General features: G+C 49.8%; 2 protein-coding genes across 2 annotated transcripts; both read right to left on the reverse strand.

Annotated features, from left to right (window-relative positions):
- Nucleotides 1-981: 981 nt before the first annotated feature.
- si:ch73-204p21.2 (uncharacterized) lies at nucleotides 982-22,662 on the reverse strand. The gene is made up of 9 exons (XM_068318787.1): nucleotides 22,438-22,662; nucleotides 22,149-22,261; nucleotides 21,704-21,830; nucleotides 2,412-2,472; nucleotides 2,258-2,324; nucleotides 2,054-2,125; nucleotides 1,724-1,786; nucleotides 1,553-1,621; nucleotides 982-1,474 (listed from the first exon to the last, which is right to left on the reverse strand). Exons 3-9 carry the CDS (start codon nucleotides 21,826-21,828, stop codon nucleotides 1,206-1,208), a joined length of 726 nt encoding a protein of 241 aa, XP_068174888.1. The 5' UTR covers nucleotides 21,829-21,830; nucleotides 22,149-22,261; nucleotides 22,438-22,662; the 3' UTR covers nucleotides 982-1,205.
- An 827-nt stretch (nucleotides 22,663-23,489) lies between these two features.
- Nucleotides 23,490-25,192, reverse strand: LOC137597877 (membrane progestin receptor beta-like). The gene is made up of 5 exons (XM_068318371.1): nucleotides 24,819-25,192; nucleotides 24,636-24,748; nucleotides 24,380-24,536; nucleotides 24,114-24,311; nucleotides 23,490-23,828 (listed from the first exon to the last, which is right to left on the reverse strand). Exons 1-5 carry the CDS (start codon nucleotides 25,101-25,103, stop codon nucleotides 23,517-23,519), a joined length of 1,065 nt encoding a protein of 354 aa, XP_068174472.1. The 5' UTR covers nucleotides 25,104-25,192; the 3' UTR covers nucleotides 23,490-23,516.

The raw sequence follows: 25,192 nt of genomic DNA on the forward strand, positions 1-25,192 counted from the left end.
TTAGCCACTAAAGTTAGCCATTAAAGTTAAATGCTAAAGTTAGCGGCTAAAGTTAGCCATTGTTAACTGCTAAAGTTAGCCATTAAAGTTAACTGCTAAAGTTAGCCACTAAAGTTAGCCATTAAAGTTAACTTCTAAAGTTAGCCACTAAAGTTAGCCATTAAAGTTAACTGCTAAAGTTGGTTACTAAAGTTATCTGCTAATATTAACCACTAAAGTTAACCACTAACATTAGTCTCAAATGTTAGCCACTAAATTTAGCCACTAAATATAACTGCTAAAGTTAACTGCTAAAATTGGACACCAAAATTAACTGCTAAGGTAAGCAACTAAAGTTAACTGCTAACGTTAGCCATTAAAGTTAACTGCTAAAATTAGCCACTAAAGTTAGCCATTAAAGTTAACTGCTAAAATTGGACACTAAAATTAACTGCTATGGTAAGCAACTAAAGTTAAATGCTAAAGTTAGCCACTAAAATTAACGGCTAAAGTTAGCCACTAAAGTGCACCAATAAAGTTAAGTTTAGTGAATAACTGGTTGTCAACTAAAGTTATTGACTAAAGCTGACTGCTTAACGTTAGCTGCAAAAGTTAGTCGCTAAAGATAGCTGCTAAAGTCGGAGGGTACCTGAAGCAGTCAGAACAACCTGAACCTCAATGCTTTGAAGGACGAGATGGACGACCTCAGGAGGAACCCAGCGCCTCCTCTTCCTCCTCCCTCTCCTCCTCCTCCTCCTCCTCCATGGAGTCCATCTTCACCTCCTCCATCTATTTTGTACTTTTGAGTCAAACATGAACGTCAACACAACCTTTCTCTGATTCTGGTTGGTGTGGCTCTGTTGCTTTCTGTGTCAAAAGGGCTAGCTGCTAGCTAGGCTAGCTGCTAGCTAGGGCTAGATGCTAGCTAGGGCTAGCTGCTAGCTAGGGCTAGCTGCTGGCAAACAGAGCCTGTGTATCCAGTGAAACCTCAGACGAGCCTTCAATAAACCTTTATTGACAGTTGTCATGTCGACGCCGCCCCGTCTGCTTCAGCTAGCCGCTGGTTTAGCGGAGCGGCATTGGAACACGTTATTTACATGTTAAGAATCGTCACGTATGTTACAGAAAGTGCCTGAATGGAAGGAAGGAAAATTTCACAGGTGATTGGAAAGTGATCAATACGCCGATCATGTGATATGTGATCTGTTTGGTGCTGGGATGGACCATCATCCCTCTAGCACCGCCTCCCGATGAGGCAGCGGAGGTGACTCCTCCTCCTCCCCCTCCTGCCCCGCCTCCGGCGTGCGAACGGGTGACGCGATTGGCCTAACTTTCTTGCTAACCCGGGCGTACATGTCATTTCTGTCTGTCGCCTGGGCAACATGAGCGCCATCCTCCTCTGGCTGCTGATTGGTCGGCGCCGACTGCTCATCGCCGTCGCCGCCGCCGCTGCCGTTCTTCTCGCGCTCAATTATTTGGTAGATGTGGGCGGAGTCTGAGGAATAAAAATTGATTCATTTGTAATGATCAATAAATATTTGTTGTCTAACCTTCTGTGCAGGTAAACACGGACCGTGGTTCTGCGGCGCCCTCAGGTGGCTCCTCCAAGGTGTCAGCTCCATGGCGACCTCCTCTTCAGAGTCTCAACATGAGCAGAAGGGAATCATGGGAAATGGAGTAAATGGCTTCTGATTTAATGAATCCGAAACACCTGGTCGACAGGTGGAAACTGAAACTGAAGTACCTGAAGGAGGTTCAGCTTCATCCGGCGTCTTCATCGCCTCCACGCCGCCATTGGCCTGAACAGCTGAGGTCAAAGTCCACGGATATTAAAACAGTCATTGGATTAACAGCTAATCGATACAGATATTGAACTCTGCTTCGGTTGATAAGAATTGATCACATCGTTTCCCTGTTTCTACTGATTTCAACAACAACAACAAAATTGGAAGAGAATTAGCATGAAATTCTACATGAAACGTGTTTCTTAAACGACCAGCAATGGAGATTCGATCTGTAAAGATATAAATAACTGGTTTGTTCCATTTACTGTAAACATGAACTTTAAACCGACCTGGGAAGTTCTGTTGTGGGTTCTGTGGCGCCCCCCAGTGGCCGCTCCAGTTAGTGACGGATACAGGGTTGACTTGAAAAACAGAAATGGAAAAGAGAGAAAAACAGTTGTGAAAATCAGATTTGTATGTGTGTGTGTGTGTGTGTGTGTGTGTGTGTGTGTGTGTGTGTGTGTGTGTGTGTGTGTCTTTCTGTGTGTGTTCACCCTCATCTTTCTGGATCTCGTCGATGGCTGGATTCTCCCTCACCTCTAAGGCATCTTCCAGACTCACCTGTAAAATAATGTGAATGATTTATTTCATTCTTTGTATGTCTGGAATGACAACAGGTCAAAGGTCAAAAGGTCAACGATCTCTTACCACACTGATGAGATTTGGGGGATTTTTGTCTGCATTAGGATCTTGAAGCTCAAATGACTGTCTGGAAAAGAAAAAGAACAAGGTTTAAGTTTCACCATGTGAACCCGAACCGGGACAGTTTCACTGTGTGAAACCCGGACTGTTTCACTGAGTAAAACCTGGACAATTTCACCGTGTGAACCTGGACTGCTTCACTGCGTGAACCAGGACTATTTCACCATGTGAACCAGGACTATTTCACCATGTGAACCTGGACTGTTTCACTGCGTAAACCTGGACAATTTCACTGTGTGAACCTGGACTGTTTAACTGCGTAAACCTGGACAGTTTCACTGCGTGAAACTGGACTGTTTCACTGCGTGAACCTGGACTGTTTCACTGCGTGAACCTGGACTGTTTCAATGCGTGAACCTGGACTATTTCACTGCGTGAACCTGGACTGTTTCAATGCGTGAACCTGGACTATTTCACTGCGTTAACCTGGACTGTTTCAATGCGTGAACCTGGACTATTTCACCGTGTGAACCTGGACTGTTTCACTGCGTGAACCTGGACTGTTTCAACGCGTGAACCTGGACTATTTCACCGTGTGAACCTGGACTGTTTCACAGCGTGAACCTGGACTGTTTCACAGCGTGAACCTGGACTGTTTCACTGCGTGAACCTGGACTGTTTCACTGCGTGAACCTGGACTGTTTCACTGCGTGAACCTGGACTGTTTCACTGCGTGAACCTGGACTGTTTCAATGCGTGAACCTGGACTATTTCACCGTGTGAACCTTGACTGTTTCATTGCGTGAACCTGGACTGTTTCAATGCGTGAACCTGGACTGTTTCACTGCGTGAACCTGGACTGTTTCAATGCGTGAACCTGGACTATTTCACCGTGTGAACCTGGACTGTTTCACAGCGTGAACCTGGACTGTTTCACAGCGTGAACCTGGACTGTTTCACTGCGTGAACCTGGACTGTTTCACTGCGTGAACCTGGACTGTTTCACTGCGTGAACCTGGACTGTTTCAATGCGTGAACCTGGACTGTTTCACCGTGTGAACCTGGACTGTTTCACCGCGTGAACCTGGACTGTTTCAATGCGTGAACCTGGACTGTTTCACCGTGTGAACCTGGACTGTTTCACATCGTGAACCTGGACTGTTTTACAGTGTGAACCTGGACTGTTTCACTGCGTGAACCTGGACTGTTTCACTGCGTGAACCTGGACTGTTTCACTGCGTGAACCTGGACTGTTTCAATGCGTGAACCTGGACTGTTTCAATGCGTGAACCTGGACTGTTTCATTGCGTGAACCTGGACTGTTTCAATAAGTGAACCTGGACTATTTCACCGTGTGAACCTGGACTGTTTCACAGCGTGAACCTGGACTGTTTCACAGCGTGAACCTGGACTGTTTCACTGCGTGAACCTGGGCTGTTTCACTGCGTGAACCTGGACTATTTCACCGGGTGAACCTGGACTGTTTCACTGCGTGAACCTGGACTGTTTCATTGCGTGAACCTGGACTGTTTCACTGTGTGAACCTGGACTGTTTCACTGCGTGAACCTGGACTGTTTCACTGCGTGAACCTGGACTGTTTCACTGCGTGAACCTGGACTGTTTCAATGCGTGAACCTGGACTGTTTCACCGCGTGAACCTGGACTGTTTCACTGCGTGAACCTGGACTGTTTCACTTCGTGAACCTGGACTGTTTCACTGTGTGAACCTGGACTGTTTCACCGTGTGAACCTGGACTGTTTCACTGCGTGAACCTGGACTGTTTCACTGTGTGAACCTGGACTGTTTCAATGCGTGAACCTGGACTGTTTCACCGTGTGAACCTGGACTGTTTCACTGCGTGAACCTGGACTTTTTCACCGTGTGAACCTGGACTGTTTCACAGCGTGAACCTGGACTGTTTCACAGCGTGAACCTGGACTGTTTCACAGCGTGAACCTGGACTGTTTCACTGCGTGAACCTGGACTGTTTCACTGCGTGAACCTGGACTATTTCACCGGGTGAACCTGGACTATTTCACTGCGTGAACCTGGACTGTTTCACTGCGTGAACCTGGACTGTTTCACTGCGTGAACCTGGACTGTTTCACCGTGTGAACCTGGACTGTTTCACTGCGTGAACCTGGACTGTTTCACTGCGTGAACCTGGACTGTTTCAATGCGTGAACCTGGATTATTTCACCGTGTGAACCTGGACTGTTTCACTGCGTGAACCTGGACTGTTTCAATGCGTGAACCTGGACTATTTCACTATGTGAACCAGGACTGTTTCACTGCGTGAACCTGGACTGTTTCACTGCGTGAACCTGGACTGTTTCAATGCGTGAACCTGGACTATTTCACTGCGTGAACCTGGACTGTTTCAATGCGTGAACCTGGACTATTTCACTGCGTGAACCTGGACTGTTTCAATGCGTGAACCTGGACTATTTCACCGTGTGAACCTGGACTGTTTCACTGCGTGAACCTGGACTGTTTCAACGCGTGAACCTGGACTATTTCACCGTGTGAACCTGGACTGTCTCACAGCGTGAACCTGGACTGTTTCACAGCGTGAACCTGGACTGTTTCACTGCGTGAACCTGGACTGTTTCACTGCGTGAACCTGGACTGTTTCACTGCGTGAACCTGGACTGTTTCACTGCGTGAACCTGGACTGTTTCAATGCGTGAACCTGGACTATTTCACCGTGTGAACCTTGACTGTTTCATTGCGTGAACCTGGACTGTTTCACTGCGTGAACCTGGACTGTTTCACTGCGTGAACCTGGACTGTTTCAATGCGTGAACCTGGACTATTTCACCGTGTGAACCTGGACTGTTTCACAGCGTGAACCTGGACTGTTTCACAGCGTGAACCTGGACTGTTTCACTGCGTGAACCTGGACTGTTTCACTGCGTGAACCTGGACTGTTTCACTGCGTGAACCTGGACTGTTTCAATGCGTGAACCTGGACTGTTTCACCGTGTGAACCTGGACTGTTTCACTGCGTGAACCTGGACTGTTTCAATGCGTGAACCTGGACTGTTTCACCGTGTGAACCTGGACTGTTTCACATCGTGAACCTGGACTGTTTTACAGTGTGAACCTGGACTGTTTCACTGCGTGAACCTGGACTGTTTCACTGCGTGAACCTGGACTGTTTCACTGCGTGAACCTGGACTGTTTCAATGCGTGAACCTGGACTGTTTCAATGCGTGAACCTGGACTGTTTCATTGCGTGAACCTGGACTGTTTCAATGCGTGAACCTGGACTATTTCACCGTGTGAACCTGGACTGTTTCACAGCGTGAACCTGGACTGTTTCACAGCGTGAACCTGGACTGTTTCACTGCGTGAACCTGGGCTGTTTCACTGCGTGAACCTGGACTATTTCACCGGGTGAACCTGGACTGTTTCACTGCGTGAACCTGGACTGTTTCATTGCGTGAACCTGGACTGTTTCACTGTGTGAACCTGGACTGTTTCACTGCGTGAACCTGGACTGTTTCACTGCGTGAACCTGGACTGTTTCACTGCGTGAACCTGGACTGTTTCAATGCGTGAACCTGGACTGTTTCACCGTGTGAACCTGGACTGTTTCACTGCGTGAACCTGGACTGTTTCACTTCGTGAACCTGGACTGTTTCACTGTGTGAACCTGGACTGTTTCACCGTGTGAACCTGGACTGTTTCACTGCGTGAACCTGGACTGTTTCACTGTGTGAACCTGGACTGTTTCAATGCGTGAACCTGGACTGTTTCACCGTGTGAACCTGGACTGTTTCACTGCGTGAACCTGGACTTTTTCACCGTGTGAACCTGGACTGTTTCACAGCGGGAACCTGGACTGTTTCACAGCGTGAACCTGGACTGTTTCACAGCGTGAACCTGGACTGTTTCACTGCGTGAACCTGGACTGTTTCACTGCGTGAACCTGGACTATTTCACCGGGTGAACCTGGACTATTTCACTGCGTGAACCTGGACTGTTTCACTGCGTGAACCTGGACTGTTTCACTGCGTGAACCTGGACTGTTTCACCGTGTGAACCTGGACTGTTTCACTGCGTGAACCTGGACTGTTTCACTGCGTGAACCTGGACTGTTTCAATGCGTGAACCTGGATTATTTCACCGTGTGAACCTGGACTGTTTCACTGCGTGAACCTGGACTGTTTCAATGCGTGAACCTGGACTATTTCACTATGTGAACCAGGACTGTTTCACAGCGTGAACCTGGACTGTTTCACTGTGTGAACCTGGACTGTTTCACTGCGTGAACCTGGGCTTTTTCACTGCGTGAACCTGGACTATTTCACCGGGTGAACCTGGACTGTTTCATTGCGTGAACCTGGACTGTTTCACCGTGTGAACCTGGACTGCTTCACTGCGTGAACCAGGACTATTTCACCATGTGAACCTGGACTGTTTCACCATGTAAACCTGGACTGTTTCACTACGTGAACCAGGACTGTTTCACTGCGTAAACCTGGACAATTTCACTGCGTGAACCTGGACTGTTTCACTGCGTAAACCTGGACAGTTTCACTGCGTGAACCTGGACTGTTTCACTGCGTGAACCTGGACTGTTTCACTGCGTGAACCTGGACTGTTTCACTGTGTGAACCTGGACTGTTTCACCGTGTGAACCTGGACTGTTTCACTGCGTGAACCTGGACTGTTTCACTGCGTGAACCTGGACTGTTTCAATGCGTGAACCTGGACTATTTCACCGTGTGAACCTGGACTGTTTCACTGTGTGAACCTGGACTGTTTCAATGCGTGAACCTGGACTATTTCACCGAGTGAACCTGGACTGTTTCAATGCGTGAACCTGGATTATTTCACCGTGTGAACCTGGACTGTTTCACTGCGTGAACCTGGACTGTTTCAATGCGTGAACCTGGACTATTTCACCGTGTGAACCTGGACTGTTTCACAGCGTGAACCTGGACTGTTTCACTGTGTAAACCTGGACTGTTTCACTGCGTGAACCTGGGCTTTTTCACTGCGTGAACCTGGACTATTTCACCGGGTGAACCTGGACTGTTTCATTGCGTGAACCTGGACTGTTTCACCGTGTGAACCTGGACTGCTTCACTGCGTGAACCAGGACTATTTCACCATGTGAACCTGGACTGTTTCACCGTGTAAACCTGGACTGTTTCACTGCGTGAACAAGGACTGTTTCACTGCGTAAACCTGGACAATTTCACTGCGTGAACCTGGACTGTTTCACTGCGAAAACATGGACAGTTTCACTGCGTGAACCTGGACTGTTTCACTGCGTGAACCTGGACTGTTTCACTGCGTATACCTGGACTGTTTCACTGCGTGAACCTGGACTGTTTCACTGTGTGAACCTGGACTGTTTCACCGTGTGAACCTGGACTGTTTCACTGCGTGAACCTGGACTGTTTCACTTCGTGAACCTGGACTGTTTCACTGTGTGAACCTGGACTGTTTCACCGTGTGAACCTGGACTGTTTCACTGCGTGAACCTGGACTGTTTCACTGTGTGAACCTGGACTGTTTCAATGCGTGAACCTGGACTATTTGACCGTGTGAACCTGGACTGTTTCACTGCGTGAACCTGGACTGTTTCAATGCGTGAACCTGGACTTTTTCACCGTGTGAACCTGGACTGTTTCACAGCGTGAACCTGGACTGTTTCACAGCGTGAACCTGGACTGTTTCACAGCGTGAACCTGGACTGTTTCACTGCGTGAACCTGGACTGTTTCACTGCGTGAAACTGGACTATTTCACCAGGTGAACCTGGACTATTTCACTGCGTGAACCTGGACTGTTTCACTGCGTGAACCTGGACTGTTTCACTGCGTGAACCTGGACTGTTTCATCGTGTGAACCTGGACTGTTTCACTGCGTGAACCTGGACTGTTTCACTGCGTGAACCTGGACTGTTTCAATGCGTGAACCTGGATTATTTCACCGTGTGAACCTGGACTGTTTCACTGCGTGAACCTGGACTGTTTCACTGTGTGAACCTGGACTGTTTCACTGCGTGAACCTGGACTGTTTCACTGCGTGAACCTGGACTGTTTCACTGCGTGAACCTGGACTGTTTCAATGCGTGAACCTGGACTGTTTCACCGTGTGAACCTGGACTGTTTCACTGCGTGAACCTGGACTGTTTCACTTCGTGAACCTGGACTGTTTCACTGTGTGAACCTGGACTGTTTCACCGTGTGAACCTGGACTGTTTCACTGCGTGAACCTGGACTGTTTCACTGTGTGAACCTGGACTGTTTCAATGCGTGAACCTGGAGTATTTCACCGTGTGAACCTGGACTGTTTCCCTGCGTGAACCTGGACTGTTTCAATGCGTGAACCTGGACTTTTTCACCGTGTGAACCTGGACTGTTTCACAGCGTGAACCTGGACTGTTTCACTGCGTGAACCTGGACTGTTTCACAGCGTGAACCTGGACTGTTTCACTGCGTGAACCTGGACTGTTTCACTGCGTGAACCTGGACTATTTCACCGGGTGAACCTGGACTATTTCACTGCGTGAACCTGGACTGTTTCACTGCGTGAACCTGGACTGTTTCACTGCGTGAACCTGGACTGTTTCACCGTGTGAACCTGGACTGTTTCACTGCGTGAACCTGGACTGTTTCACTGCGTGAACCTGGACTGTTTCAATGCGTGAACCTGGATTATTTCACCGTGTGAACCTGGACTGTTTCACTGCGTGAACCTGGACTGTTTCAATGCGTGAACCTGGACTATTTCACTATGTGAACCTGGACTGTTTCACAGCGTGAACCTGGACTGTTTCACTGTGTGAACCTGGACTGTTTCACTGCGTGAACCTGGACTGTTTCACTGCGTGAACCTGGGCTTTTTCACTGCGTGAACCTGGACTATTTCACCGGGTGAACCTGGACTGTTTCATTGCGTGAACCTGGACTGTTTCACCGTGTGAACCTGGACTGCTTCCCTGCGTGAACCAGGACTATTTCACCATGTGAACCTGGACTGTTTCACCATGTAAACCTGGACTGTTTCACTACGTGAACCAGGACTGTTTCACTGCGTAAACCTGGACAATTTCACTGCGTGAACCTGGACTGTTTCACTGCGTAAACCTGGACAGTTTCACTGCGTGAACCTGGACTGTTTCACTGCGTGAACCTGGACTGTTTCACTGCGTGAACCTGGACTGTTTCACTGTGTGAACCTGGACTGTTTCACCGTGTGAACCTGGACTGTTTCACTGCGTGAACCTGGACTGTTTCACTGCGTGAACCTGGACTATTTCACCGTGTGAACCTGGACTGTTTCACTGTGTGAACCTGGACTGTTTCAATGCGTGAACCTGGACTATTTCACCGAGTGAACCTGGACTGTTTCAATGCGTGAACCTGGATTAATTCACCGTGTGAACCTGGACTGTTTCACTGCGTGAACCTGGACTGTTTCAATGCGTGAACCTGGACTATTTCACCGTGTGAACCTGGACTGTTTCACTGCGTGAACCTGGACTGTTTCACTGTGTAAACCTGGACTGTTTCACTGCGTGAACCTGGGCTTTTTCACTGCGTGAACCTGGACTATTTCACCGGGTGAACCTGGACTGTTTCATTGCGTGAACCTGGACTGTTTCACCGTGTGAACCTGGACTGCTTCACTGCGTGAACCAGGACTATTTCACCATGTGAACCTGGACTGTTTCACCGTGTAAACCTGGACTGTTTCACTGCGTGAACCAGGACTGTTTCACTGCGTAAACCTGGACAATTTCACTGCGTGAACCTGGACTGTTTCACTGCGAAAACATGGACAGTTTCACTGCGTGAACCTGGACTGTTTCACTGCGTGAACCTGGACTGTTTCACTGCGTAAACCTGGACTGTTTCACTGCGTGAACCTGGACTGTTTCACTGTGTGAACCTGGACTGTTTCACCGTGTGAACCTGGACTGTTTCACTGCGTGAACCTGGACTGTTTCACTGTGTGAACCTGGACTGTTTCAATGCGTGAACCTGGACTATTTGACCGTGTGAACCTGGACTGTTTCACTGCGTGAACCTGGACTGTTTCAATGCGTGAACCTGGACTTTTTCACCGTGTGAACCTGGACTGTTTCACAGCGTGAACCTGGACTGTTTCACAGCGTGAACCTGGACTGTTTCACAGCGTGAACCTGGACTGTTTCACTGCGTGAACCTGGACTGTTTCACTGCGTGAAACTGGACTATTTCACCAGGTGAACCTGGACTGTTTCATGGCGTAAACCTGGACTGTTTCAACGTGTGAACCTGGACTGCTTCACTGCGTGAACCAGGACTATTTCACCATGTGAACCTGGACTGTTTCACCGTGTAAACCTGGACTGTTTCACTGCGTGAACCAGGACTGTTTCACTGCGTAAACCTGGACAATTTCACTGCGTGAACCTGGACTGTTTCACTGCGAAAACATGGACAGTTTCACTGCGTGAACCTGGACTGTTTCACTGCGTGAACCTGGACTGTTTCACTGCGTAAACCTGGACTGTTTCACTGCGTGAACCTGGACTGTTTCACTGTGTGAACCTGGACTGTTTCACCGTGTGAACCTGGACTGTTTCACTGCGTGAACCTGGACTGTTTCACTGCGTGAACCTGGACTGTTTCAATGCGTGAACCTGGACTGTTTCACCGTGTGAACCTGGACTGTTTCACTGCGTGAACCTGGACTGTTTCAATGCGTGAACCTGGACTGTTTCACCGTGTGAACCTGGACTGTTTCACATCGTGAACCTGGACTGTTTTACAGTGTGAACCTGGACTGTTTCACTGCGTGAACCTGGACTGTTTCACTGCGTGAACCTGGACTGTTTCACTGCGTGAACCTGGACTGTTTCAATGCGTGAACCTGGACTGTTTCAATGCGTGAACCTGGACTGTTTCATTGCGTGAACCTGGACTGTTTCAATGCGTGAACCTGGACTATTTCACCGTGTGAACCTGGACTGTTTCACAGCGTGAACCTGGACTGTTTCACAGCGTGAACCTGGACTGTTTCACTGCGTGAACCTGGGCTGTTTCACTGCGTGAACCTGGACTATTTCACCGGGTGAACCTGGACTGTTTCACTGCGTGAACCTGGACTGTTTCATTGCGTGAACCTGGACTGTTTCACTGTGTGAACCTGGACTGTTTCACTGCGTGAACCTGGACTGTTTCACTGCGTGAACCTGGACTGTTTCACTGCGTGAACCTGGACTGTTTCAATGCGTGAACCTGGACTGTTTCACCGTGTGAACCTGGACTGTTTCACTGCGTGAACCTGGACTGTTTCACTTCGTGAACCTGGACTGTTTCACTGTGTGAACCTGGACTGTTTCACCGTGTGAACCTGGACTGTTTCACTGCGTGAACCTGGACTGTTTCACTGTGTGAACCTGGACTGTTTCAATGCGTGAACCTGGACTGTTTCACCGTGTGAACCTGGACTGTTTCACTGCGTGAACCTGGACTTTTTCACCGTGTGAACCTGGACTGTTTCACAGCGGGAACCTGGACTGTTTCACAGCGTGAACCTGGACTGTTTCACAGCGTGAACCTGGACTGTTTCACTGCGTGAACCTGGACTGTTTCACTGCGTGAACCTGGACTATTTCACCGGGTGAACCTGGACTATTTCACTGCGTGAACCTGGACTGTTTCACTGCGTGAACCTGGACTGTTTCACTGCGTGAACCTGGACTGTTTCACCGTGTGAACCTGGACTGTTTCACTGCGTGAACCTGGACTGTTTCACTGCGTGAACCTGGACTGTTTCAATGCGTGAACCTGGATTATTTCACCGTGTGAACCTGGACTGTTTCACTGCGTGAACCTGGACTGTTTCAATGCGTGAACCTGGACTATTTCACTATGTGAACCAGGACTGTTTCACAGCGTGAACCTGGACTGTTTCACTGTGTGAACCTGGACTGTTTCACTGCGTGAACCTGGGCTTTTTCACTGCGTGAACCTGGACTATTTCACCGGGTGAACCTGGACTGTTTCATTGCGTGAACCTGGACTGTTTCACCGTGTGAACCTGGACTGCTTCACTGCGTGAACCAGGACTATTTCACCATGTGAACCTGGACTGTTTCACCATGTAAACCTGGACTGTTTCACTACGTGAACCAGGACTGTTTCACTGCGTAAACCTGGACAATTTCACTGCGTGAACCTGGACTGTTTCACTGCGTAAACCTGGACAGTTTCACTGCGTGAACCTGGACTGTTTCACTGCGTGAACCTGGACTGTTTCACTGCGTGAACCTGGACTGTTTCACTGTGTGAACCTGGACTGTTTCACCGTGTGAACCTGGACTGTTTCACTGCGTGAACCTGGACTGTTTCACTGCGTGAACCTGGACTGTTTCAATGCGTGAACCTGGACTATTTCACCGTGTGAACCTGGACTGTTTCACTGTGTGAACCTGGACTGTTTCAATGCGTGAACCTGGACTATTTCACCGAGTGAACCTGGACTGTTTCAATGCGTGAACCTGGATTATTTCACCGTGTGAACCTGGACTGTTTCACTGCGTGAACCTGGACTGTTTCAATGCGTGAACCTGGACTATTTCACCGTGTGAACCTGGACTGTTTCACAGCGTGAACCTGGACTGTTTCACTGTGTAAACCTGGACTGTTTCACTGCGTGAACCTGGGCTTTTTCACTGCGTGAACCTGGACTATTTCACCGGGTGAACCTGGACTGTTTCATTGCGTGAACCTGGACTGTTTCACCGTGTGAACCTGGACTGCTTCACTGCGTGAACCAGGACTATTTCACCATGTGAACCTGGACTGTTTCACCGTGTAAACCTGGACTGTTTCACTGCGTGAACAAGGACTGTTTCACTGCGTAAACCTGGACAATTTCACTGCGTGAACCTGGACTGTTTCACTGCGAAAACATGGACAGTTTCACTGCGTGAACCTGGACTGTTTCACTGCGTGAACCTGGACTGTTTCACTGCGTATACCTGGACTGTTTCACTGCGTGAACCTGGACTGTTTCACTGTGTGAACCTGGACTGTTTCACCGTGTGAACCTGGACTGTTTCACTGCGTGAACCTGGACTGTTTCACTGTGTGAACCTGGACTGTTTCAATGCGTGAACCTGGACTATTTGACCGTGTGAACCTGGACTGTTTCACTGCGTGAACCTGGACTGTTTCAATGCGTGAACCTGGACTTTTTCACCGTGTGAACCTGGACTGTTTCACAGCGTGAACCTGGACTGTTTCACAGCGTGAACCTGGACTGTTTCACAGCGTGAACCTGGACTGTTTCACTGCGTGAACCTGGACTGTTTCACTGCGTGAAACTGGACTATTTCACCAGGTGAACCTGGACTATTTCACTGCGTGAACCTGGACTGTTTCACTGCGTGAACCTGGACTGTTTCACTGCGTGAACCTGGACTGTTTCATCGTGTGAACCTGGACTGTTTCACTGCGTGAACCTGGACTGTTTCACTGCGTGAACCTGGACTGTTTCAATGCGTGAACCTGGATTATTTCACCGTGTGAACCTGGACTGTTTCACTGCGTGAACCTGGACTGTTTCACTGTGTGAACCTGGACTGTTTCACTGCGTGAACCTGGACTGTTTCACTGCGTGAACCTGGACTGTTTCACTGCGTGAACCTGGACTGTTTCAATGCGTGAACCTGGACTGTTTCACCGTGTGAACCTGGACTGTTTCACTGCGTGAACCTGGACTGTTTCACTTCGTGAACCTGGACTGTTTCACTGTGTGAACCTGGACTGTTTCACCGTGTGAACCTGGACTGTTTCACTGCGTGAACCTGGACTGTTTCACTGTGTGAACCTGGACTGTTTCAATGCGTGAACCTGGAGTATTTCACCGTGTGAACCTGGACTGTTTCCCTGCGTGAACCTGGACTGTTTCAATGCGTGAACCTGGACTTTTTCACCGTGTGAACCTGGACTGTTTCACAGCGTGAACCTGGACTGTTTCACTGCGTGAACCTGGACTGTTTCACAGCGTGAACCTGGACTGTTTCACTGCGTGAACCTGGACTGTTTCACTGCGTGAACCTGGACTATTTCACCGGGTGAACCTGGACTATTTCACTGCGTGAACCTGGACTGTTTCACTGCGTGAACCTGGACTGTTTCACTGCGTGAACCTGGACTGTTTCACCGTGTGAACCTGGACTGTTTCACTGCGTGAACCTGGACTGTTTCACTGCGTGAACCTGGACTGTTTCAATGCGTGAACCTGGATTATTTCACCGTGTGAACCTGGACTGTTTCACTGCGTGAACCTGGACTGTTTCAATGCGTGAACCTGGACTATTTCACTATGTGAACCTGGACTGTTTCACAGCGTGAACCTGGACTGTTTCACTGTGTGAACCTGGACTGTTTCACTGCGTGAACCTGGACTGTTTCACTGCGTGAACCTGGGCTTTTTCACTGCGTGAACCTGGACTATTTCACCGGGTGAACCTGGACTGTTTCATTGCGTGAACCTGGACTGTTTCACCGTGTGAACCTGGACTGCTTCCCTGCGTGAACCAGGACTATTTCACCATGTGAACCTGGACTGTTTCACCATGTAAACCTGGACTGTTTCACTACGTGAACCAGGACTGTTTCACTGCGTAAACCTGGACAATTTCACTGCGTGAACCTGGACTGTTTCACTGCGTAAACCTGGACAGTTTCACTGCGTGAACCTGGACTGTTTCACTGCGTGAACCTGGACTGTTTCACTGCGTGAACCTGGACTGTTTCACTGTGTGAACCTGGACTGTTTCACCGTGTGAACCTGGACTGTTTCACTGCGTGAACCTGGACTGTTTCACTGCGTGAACCTGGACTATTTCACCGTGTGAACCTGGACTGTTTCACTGTGTGAACCTGGACTGTTTCAATGCGTGAACCTGGACTATTTCACCGAGTGAACCTGGACTGTTTCAATGCGTGAACCTGGATTAATTCACCGTGTGAACCTGGACTGTTTCACTGCGTGAACCTGGACTGTTTCAATGCGTGAACCTGGACTATTTCACCGTGTGAACCTGGACTGTTTCACTGCGTGAACCTGGACTGTTTCACTGTGTAAACCTGGACTGTTTCACTGCGTGAACCTGGGCTTTTTCACTGCGTGAACCTGGACTATTTCACCGGGTGAACCTGGACTGTTTCATTGCGTGAACCTGGACTGTTTCACCGTGTGAACCTGGACTGCTTCACTGCGTGAACCAGGACTATTTCACCATGTGAACCTGGACTGTTTCACCGTGTAAACCTGGACTGTTTCACTGCGTGAACCAGGACTGTTTCACTGCGTAAACCTGGACAATTTCACTGCGTGAACCTGGACTGTTTCACTGCGAAAACATGGACAGTTTCACTGCGTGAACCTGGACTGTTTCACTGCGTGAACCTGGACTGTTTCACTGCGTAAACCTGGACTGTTTCACTGCGTGAACCTGGACTGTTTCACTGTGTGAACCTGGACTGTTTCACCGTGTGAACCTGGACTGTTTCACTGCGTGAACCTGGACTGTTTCACTGTGTGAACCTGGACTGTTTCAATGCGTGAACCTGGACTATTTGACCGTGTGAACCTGGACTGTTTCACTGCGTGAACCTGGACTGTTTCAATGCGTGAACCTGGACTTTTTCACCGTGTGAACCTGGACTGTTTCACAGCGTGAACCTGGACTGTTTCACAGCGTGAACCTGGACTGTTTCACAGCGTGAACCTGGACTGTTTCACTGCGTGAACCTGGACTGTTTCACTGCGTGAAACTGGACTATTTCACCAGGTGAACCTGGACTGTTTCATGGCGTAAACCTGGACTGTTTCAACGTGTGAACCTGGACTGCTTCACTGCGTGAACCAGGACTATTTCACCATGTGAACCTGGACTGTTTCACCGTGTAAACCTGGACTGTTTCACTGCGTGAACCAGGACTGTTTCACTGCGTAAACCTGGACAATTTCACTGCGTGAACCTGGACTGTTTCACTGCGAAAACATGGACAGTTTCACTGCGTGAACCTGGACTGTTTCACTGCGTGAACCTGGACTGTTTCACTGCGTAAACCTGGACTGTTTCACTGCGTGAACCTGGACTGTTTCACTGTGTGAACCTGGACTGTTTCACCGTGTGAACCTGGACTGTTTCACTGCGTGAACCTGGACTGTTTCACTGTGTGAACCTGGACTGTTTCAATGCGTGAACCTGGACTATTTGACCGTGTGAACCTGGACTGTTTCACTGCGTGAACCTGGACTGTTTCAATGCATGAACCTGGACTTTTTCACCGTGTGAACCTGGACTGTTTCACAGCGTGAACCTGGACTGTTTCACAGCGTGAACCTGGACTGTTTCACTGCGTGAACCTGGACTGTTTCACTGCGTGAACCTGGACTGTTTCACTGCGTGAAACTGGACTATTTCACCAGGTGAACCTGGACTGTTTCACTGCGTAAACCTGGACTGTTTCACCGTGTGAACCTGGACTGTTTCACTGCGTGAACCTGGACTGTTTCACTGCGTGAACCTGGACTGTTTCAATGCGTGAACCTGGATTATTTCACCGTGTGAACCTGGACTGTTTCACTGCGTGAACCTGGACTGTTTCAATGCGTGAACCTGGACTATTTCACCGTGTGAACCTGGACTGTTTCACAGCGTGAACCTGGACTGTTTCACTGCGTGAACCTGGGCTTTTTCACTGCGTGAACCTGGACTATTTCACCGGGTGAACCTGGACTGTTTCATTGCGTGAACCTGGACTGTTTCACCGTGTAAACCTGGACTGTTTCACTGCGTGAACCAGGACTGTTTCACCGCGTGAACCTGGACTGTTTCACTGCGTGAACCTGGACTGTTTAAATGCGTGAACCTGGACTATTTCACAGCGTGAACCTGGACTGTTTCACAGCGTGAACCTGGACTGTTTCACTGCGTGAACCTGGGCTGTTTCACTGCGTGAACCTGGACTATTTCACCGGGTGAACCTGGACTGTTTCACTGCGTGAACCTGGACTGTTTCACTGTGTGAACCTGGACTGTTTCACTGCGTGAACCTGGACTGTTTCAATGCGTGAACCTGGACTATTTCTCCGTGTGAACCTGGACTGTTTCACTGCGTGAACCTGGACTGTTTCACTGCGTGAACCTGGACTTTTTCACTGCGTGAACCTGTACTGTTTTACTGCGTGAACCTGGACTGTTTCACTGCGTAAACCTGGACAGCTTCACTGCGTGAACCTGGACTGTTTCAATGCATGAACCTGGACTGTTTCACTGCGTGAACCTGGACTTTTTCACTGCGTGAACCTGGACTGTTTCACTGCATGAACCTGGACTGTTTCACTGCGTGAACCTGGACTGTTTCACTGTGTGAACCTGGACTGTTTCAATGCGTGAACCTGGACTATTTCACCGAGTGAACCTGGACTGTTTCAATGCGTGAACCTGGATTAATTCACCGTGTGAACCTGGACTGTTTCACTGCGTGAACCTGGACTGTTTCAATGCGTGAACCTGGACTATTTCACCGTGTGAACCTGGACTGTTTCACAGCGTGAACCTGGACTGTTTCACTGTGTAAACCTGGACTGTTTCACTGCGTGAACCTGGGCTTTTTCACTGCGTGAACCTGGACTATTTCACCGGGTGAACCTGGACTGTTTCATTGCGTGAACCTGGACTGTTTCACCGTGTGAACCTGGACTGCTTCACTGCGTGAACCAGGACTATTTCACCATGTGAACCTGGACTGTTTCACCGTGTAAACCTGGACTGTTTCACTGCGTGAACCAGGACTGTTTCACTGCGTAAACCTGGACAATTTCACTGCGTGAACCTGGACTGTTTCACTGCGAAAACATGGACAGTTTCACTGCGTGAACCTGGACTGTTTCACTGCGTGAACCTGGACTGTTTCACTGCGTAAACCTGGACTGTTTCACTGCGTGAACCTGGACTGTTTCACTGTGTGAACCTGGACTGTTTCACCGTGTGAACCTGGACTGTTTCACTGCGTGAACCTGGACTGTTTCACTGTGTGAACCTGGACTGTTTCAATGCGTGAACCTGGACTATTTGACCGTGTGAACCTGGACTGTTTCACTGCGTGAACCTGGACTGTTTCAATGCGTGAACCTGGACTTTTTCACCGTGTGAACCTGGACTGTTTCACAGCGTGAACCTGGACTGTTTCACAGCGTGAACCTGGACTGTTTCACAGCGTGAACCTGGACTGTTTCACTGCGTGAACCTGGACTGTTTCACTGCGTGAAACTGGACTATTTCACCAGGTGAACCTGGACTGTTTCACTGCGTAAACCTGGACTGTTTCACCGTGTGAACCTGGACTGCTTCACTGCGTGAACCAGGACTATTTCACCATGTGAACCTGGACTGTTTCACCGTGTAAACCTGGACTGTTTCACTGCGTGAACCAGGACTGTTTCACTGCGTAAACCTGGACAATTTCACTGCGTGAACCTGGACTGTTTCACTGCGAAAACATGGACAGTTTCACTGCGTGAACCTGGACTGTTTCACTGCGTGAACCTGGACTGTTTCACTGCGTAAACCTGGACTGTTTCACTGCGTGAACCTGGACTGTTTCACTGTGTGAACCTGGACTGTTTCACCGTGTGAACCTGGACTGTTTCACTGCGTGAACCTGGACTGTTTCACTGTGTGAACCTGGACTGTTTCAATGCGTGAACCTGGACTATTTGACCGTGTGAACCTGGACTGTTTCACTGCGTGAACCTGGACTGTTTCAATGCGTGAACCTGGACTTTTTCACCGTGTGAACCTGGACTGTTTCACAGCGTGAACCTGGACTGTTTCACAGCGTGAACCTGGACTGTTTCACAGCGTGAACCTGGACTGTTTCACTGCGTGAACCTGGACTGTTTCACTGCGTGAAACTGGACTATTTCACCAGGTGAACCTGGACTGTTTCACTGCGTAAACCTGGACTGTTTCACCGTGTGAACCTGGACTGTTTCACTGCGTGAACCTGGACTGTTTCACTGCGTGAACCTGGACTGTTTCAATGCGTGAACCTGGATTATTTCACCGTGTGAACCTGGACTGTTTCACTGCGTGAACCTGGACTGTTTCAATGCGTGAACCTGGACTATTTCACCGTGTGAACCTGGACTGTTTCACAGCGTGAACCTGGACTGTTTCACTGCGTGAGCCTGGGCTTTTTCACTGCGTGAACCTGGACTATTTCACCGGGTGAACCTGGACTGTTTCATTGCGTGAACCTGGACTGTTTCACCGTGTAAACCTGGACTGTTTCACTGCGTGAACCAGGACTTTTTCACCGCGTGAACCTGGACTGTTTCACTGCGTGAACCTGGACTGTTTAAATGCGTGAACCTGGACTATTTCACAGCGTGAACCTGGACTGTTTCACAGCGTGAACCTGGACTGTTTCACTGCGTGAACCTGGGCTGTTTCACTGCGTGAACCTGGACTATTTCACCGGGTGAACCTGGACTGTTTCACTGCGTGAACCTGGACTGTTTCACTGCGTAAACCTGGACAATTTCACTGCGTGAACCAGGACTGTTTCACTGCGTAAACCTGGACAATTTCACTGCGTGAACCTGGACTGTTTCACTGCGAAAACATGGACAGTTTCACTGCGTGAACCTGGACTGTTTCACTGCGTGAACCTGGACTGTTTCACTGCGTAAACCTGGACTGTTTCACTGCGTGAACCTGGACTGTTTCACTGTGTGAACCTGGACTGTTTCACCGTGTGAACCTGGACTGTTTCACTGCGTGAACCTGGACTGTTTCACTGTGTGAACCTGGACTGTTTCAATGCGTGAACCTGGACTATTTGACCGTGTGAACCTGGACTGTTTCACTGCGTGAACCTGGACTGTTTCAATGCGTGAACCTGGACTTTTTCACCGTGTGAACCTGGACTGTTTCACAGCGTGAACCTGGACTGTTTCACAGCGTGAACCTGGACTGTTTCACAGCGTGAACCTGGACTGTTTCACTGCGTGAACCTGGACTGTTTCACTGCGTGAAACTGGACTATTTCACCAGGTGAACCTGGACTGTTTCACTGCGTAAACCTGGACTGTTTCACCGTGTGAACCTGGACTGTTTCACTGCGTGAACCTGGACTGTTTCACTGCGTGAACCTGGACTGTTTCAATGCGTGAACCTGGATTATTTCACCGTGTGAACCTGGACTGTTTCACTGCGTGAACCTGGACTGTTTCAATGCGTGAACCTGGACTATTTCACCGTGTGAACCTGGACTGTTTCACAGCGTGAACCTGGACTGTTTCACTGCGTGAACCTGGGCTTTTTCACTGCGTGAACCTGGACTATTTCACCGGGTGAACCTGGACTGTTTCATTGCGTGAACCTGGACTGTTTCACCGTGTAAACCTGGACTGTTTCACTGCGTGAACCAGGACTGTTTCACTGCGTGAACCAGGACTGTTTCACCGCGTGAACCTGGACTGTTTCACTGCGTGAACCTGGACTGTTTAAATGCTTGAACCTGGACTATTTCACAGCGTGAACCTGGACTGTTTCACAGCGTGAACCTGGACTGTTTCACTGCGTGAACCTGGGCTGTTTCACTGCGTGAACCTGGACTATTTCACCGGGTGAACCTGGACTGTTTCACTGCGTGAACCTGGACTGTTTCACTGTGTGAACCTGGACTGTTTCACTGCGTGAACCTGGACTGTTTCAATGCGTGAACCTGGACTATTTCTCCGTGTGAACCTGGACTGTTTCACTGCGTGAACCTGGACTGTTTCACTGCGTGAACCTGGACTTTTTCACTGCGTGAACCTGTACTGTTTTACTGCGTGAACCTGGACTGTTTCACTGCGTAAACCTGGACAGCTTCACTGCGTGAACCTGGACTGTTTCAATGCATGAACTTGGACTGTTTCACTGCGTGAACCTGGACTTTTTCACTGCGTGAACCTGGACTGTTTCACTGCATGAACCTGGACTGTTTCACTGCGTGAACCTGGACTGTTTCACTGCGTGAACCTGGACTATTTCACCGTGTGAACCTGGACTGTTTCACTGCGTGAACCAGGACTATTTCACCATGTGAACCAGGACTATTTCACCGTGTGAACCTGGACTGTTTCACTGCGTGAACCTGGACTGTTTCACTGTGTGAACCTGGACTGTTTCACTGTGTGAACCTGGACTGTTTCACTGTGTGAACCTGGACTGTTTCACTGTGTGAACCTGGACTGTGAACCTGCTGACCTCTTGCAGTCGCTGCACAGAGCTGTGAGGAAGATGGAGAGGAGGAGGAAGAGGAGGACGACGCTGATTGGTCCTGGTAACAGGAACGAGAACTCGGTGACTTCTGGTCCGACAGCCGCCATCATCACTGAGACAGGGAGAAAACAGGAAGTGAGGAGGAAGAGGAAGGGGAAGTGTACCTTGATCATTCCTGTTCATATCTATGTGAAATATAGCGCTGGTAGCTACATGGATGCTAATCAGTATTTCTATAGGGAAACCAGGCAACAAAAACTAAGACAATACATTCAGGTTTCTCAGAGAGAGGTTTGGCCAAAACGTACCCAACTGGTAAACAAACAAGCAAACAAACAAACAGGAAGTGGGATGCGACTTCCTGTTTGCTTATGGATCCCATAAAGAGCTGGTTGTACGAACGAAACTCCCTTTCATGCGTCGTGTTTACCTCTGTCTTCCTCGGGTCCAGTTGAGCGAGGAACAGATCAGTCATCAATCATCTCGATCGCCTCCCGTCACGAACCAATAGACGTGCAGGTGGGCGGAGCCTCAAATTCAGTCCTAAAAGTAAAATTCAACAGGAATGGATTGAAGTTTCTCCCATCCGGATGGGGAAAAAGACTTCATGCTAAGCTAAGCTAGCCTCCTGTTGACACATCATCACACACACACACACACACACACACATATATATGTGTGTGTGTAAACACTCCTCCAGGCGTGGCAGGTGTTATTACCTGATTCTCTCGCAGACACACGGGTTGTGTTTGGTTTGCGTGCTGATGGCGGCCTGCGGGTGCTGATTCTTGCGGCGGTGGCGGCGTCTCGTTCTGACGCTACGGGTTCTAAGCCCAACCCGTTCTGATTGGTTCTATCAATCCCGTCGCGTCGGAGCCTTAGGAGGTGAACCTACCTGTCCATGGTGGCTCCAGGTTCTGTCACTGCAGGGCGGGGCCGCCGCCGAGCTAATCATTAACAGGCTGAACAAACACCAGCTGTTTGAGCTGCTTAAAGGGACACGCCCACCTGGGTTTGTGGTGGCCCCGCCTCCCGGTGACCCCACCCATGAACATCTCTCTTCTTCAGGTGAAAACCTGAATAAATTCTCCTCCATGATTGTTTTAGTTTAGTTTAGTTTAGTTTAGTTCAGTTAAGCTTAGTTTAGTTTAGTTTAGTTTAGTTTAGTTTAGTTTAGTTTAGTTTGGTTTGGTTTAGTTTAGTTTAGTTTAGTTTAGTTTAGTTTAGTTTAGTTTAGTTTGGTTTAGTTTAGTTTAGTTTAGTTTAGTTTAGTTTGGTTTAGTTTAGTTTGGTTTAGTTTATCTGTGTTTTGCTTTGTTTTGTTTTTGTTGTTGTTTTTGTTCTACTTTTACGCGTTCGTTCACCTCATCCGTTGTTTTCTTGCTCGGAGCGGCGGTGGTTTCATTCGACTTTGGACTGAGGTTAAGATTAGCAACGGTTCCACGTGAGTCGTTTGATTGGCAGCTCAAAGGGGCCACGCCTCTCACCTGTCCCTGAGCCACGCCCTCTGGACAAACTTCACTTTTTATCTGCACACACCTGTTTGCTCTGCGCAGCACTTTCATCACACGGAGTGAGTTCCAAGCGTCCGATTGGTCGGTTCCTCGTCTCGGTTCGTGTCCCCCAACAGATAAGACCAGAAGCCCCGCCCACTGGAGAAATGAGGCCCACGTCTGATGGAGACGTTTACACAAATGTTTCAGGTGGGCGACTCTGGCCCCGCCCACCAGCTCCAGAACGCAATGTAGAGATGATGACTCAGCAGTTTGAAAGCATGACTTTAATATTTACGCTCTGTCTATCTCTGCTCTGTCATAGGCTGGGCTTGGCCCCGCCTCCAGCCGCTGTACGCCGTCGCGCCGCAGCAGACCGTCACAAACAGGAAGGAGGCGCAGGCGGTCAGGAGCCACGCCTCCCCGAACGCCCTGAGCAGCGCCGGCCGCCGCCACAGGAAGTCCTGGAACAGCGCTTCCTGTTGGACCAGGATGCAGACGGACAGCAGGAAGTGGAACAGCTGGTGGCTGCGGCCAATCAGATCGAAGCGCCCGGGGGCGAAGCACTCAGGTACGGGGCAAGAGAAGAAGAAGAGCGCAAGAGGAAACAGCACCACCTGGTGGACGGAGAGCAGACGGCGGTTAATCGGTCTGACCTTTGACCTCTGGCGGCAGGAGGGGGTGGAGACAGGAAGTGTTAGTGATTTGTGTTTTTAATATATTATAAAAATGAATTTCCCCAGTTTTAAGTCTGACACAATGCATGCTGGGAAGTGCAGTAAGTGAAAAATATATATTTTTATATTGTAGAGCTTTGCACACATGTTTATAAACATGTTTATAAACATGTTTGTAAACATGTTAAATAATGAATAAATAATGAGGTAGAAAGGTGGCGCCACCTGTAGGACATGCAGCGGTACTGCGGCTCCGCCCGACCAGCTGCAAGTGGCGAGACGGTGGGCGACGAGGGCGACGCCCAGCAAGTAGGCCACGCCCATCGGCATCAGCTGACCCAGCTTCCTGCGGCGCGGACGCTTCACCCAACAGCAGGCGGCGCTGGCGAGCACGGCGAGGATGGCGGCGGCGGGGAGGAACGCCTGCTGGAGATGACATCATCAGCACGCCCGACAGCGAATCGGTGACGTCGTGACGCTCGTGAACGCACCTGTCCCAGCATGCTTTGCGTCCAGGCGGCGTCTGGAGTGTACGCACTCAGAGCCAGAGCGTAGCCGTACTGATAGACGGCCACGCCCACGCCGTCGAGGAGGAGGAGCGAGTGACACGCCCCCTCCGAGCTGGGCTGCAACAGGTGAGCGGCGGCACTATCGACGGCAACCAGGTGATCAGCGATCAATCAATCAATCAATCAATGGCTGGTGTGTTAGCTTAGCATTTAGCATAAAGGTGTGTTTTGGTCTCACCTGCAGCTCAGGTGAGCGATGGCGGCGAAGGCGTAGAGGAGGAGGGGCAGCGAGGGGGCGTCGACAGAAATCCCCTGACCTTCTGGACCCTGCAGCCGGAATCCCAGAATCCCCTGTGGAGGCCAAAGGTCAGACACAAAACGTTCGAGCGCCAGGAGATCAAATGTGGCTCTGCCCCCTCACCCCTCCCTGCAGGACGGCGAACATCAGGAACCTGGTCGCCATGGCGACGGCGGCCAGCAGGGGGCTCCACACGCTCGCCGTCTCGTTGTGGAGCTGGAAGAGGCTGAGGAGGTACCAGCGCCACGCCCGCCCCGGGGGGCGGTACCCAGACCGCACGAACCGGACACGCCCCCAGGGGGCGACGTCAACGTCACGCATGGTGGGGGGGAGGGGAGGGAGGAGGCGGTCCAGGAGAGGGAGGGAGGCGGGGCATAGAGAGGGCGTGGCAAAAGACACCTGAGGCATAACAGAACGGGTGGGCGGGGCTCACCCGAGGGGGGGGTCGTACCCGAGCTTGGAGCGGTCGTCACGACGACGGAGATGTTTCCCGTGTC

Source organism: Antennarius striatus, chromosome 1, assembly GCF_040054535.1.
Source record: "Antennarius striatus isolate MH-2024 chromosome 1, ASM4005453v1, whole genome shotgun sequence".
In the NCBI taxonomy this organism is placed as follows: domain Eukaryota; kingdom Metazoa; phylum Chordata; class Actinopteri; order Lophiiformes; family Antennariidae; genus Antennarius; species Antennarius striatus.

Coding starts and splice junctions, on each gene's coding strand:
- si:ch73-204p21.2 (XM_068318787.1), bottom strand. CDS start 21,828: ATGATGGCGGCTGTCGGACCAGAAGTCACCGAGTTCTCGTTCCTGTTA. Junction 2,473..21,703: donor CTGTGCAGCGACTGCAAGAG/GTCAGCAGGTTC, acceptor TTTCTTTTCCAG/ACAGTCATTTGAGCTTCAAG. Junction 1,622..1,723: donor TGAAGCTGAACCTCCTTCAG/GTACTTCAGTTT, acceptor GCTCATGTTGAG/ACTCTGAAGAGGAGGTCGCC.
- LOC137597877 (XM_068318371.1), bottom strand. CDS start 25,103: ATGCCTCAGGTGTCTTTTGCCACGCCCTCTCTATGCCCCGCCTCCCTC. Junction 24,749..24,818: donor TCGCCGTCCTGCAGGGAGGG/GTGAGGGGGCAG, acceptor TGGCCTCCACAG/GGGATTCTGGGATTCCGGCT. Junction 23,829..24,113: donor TACCGCTGCATGTCCTACAG/GTGGCGCCACCT, acceptor TCCGTCCACCAG/GTGGTGCTGTTTCCTCTTGC.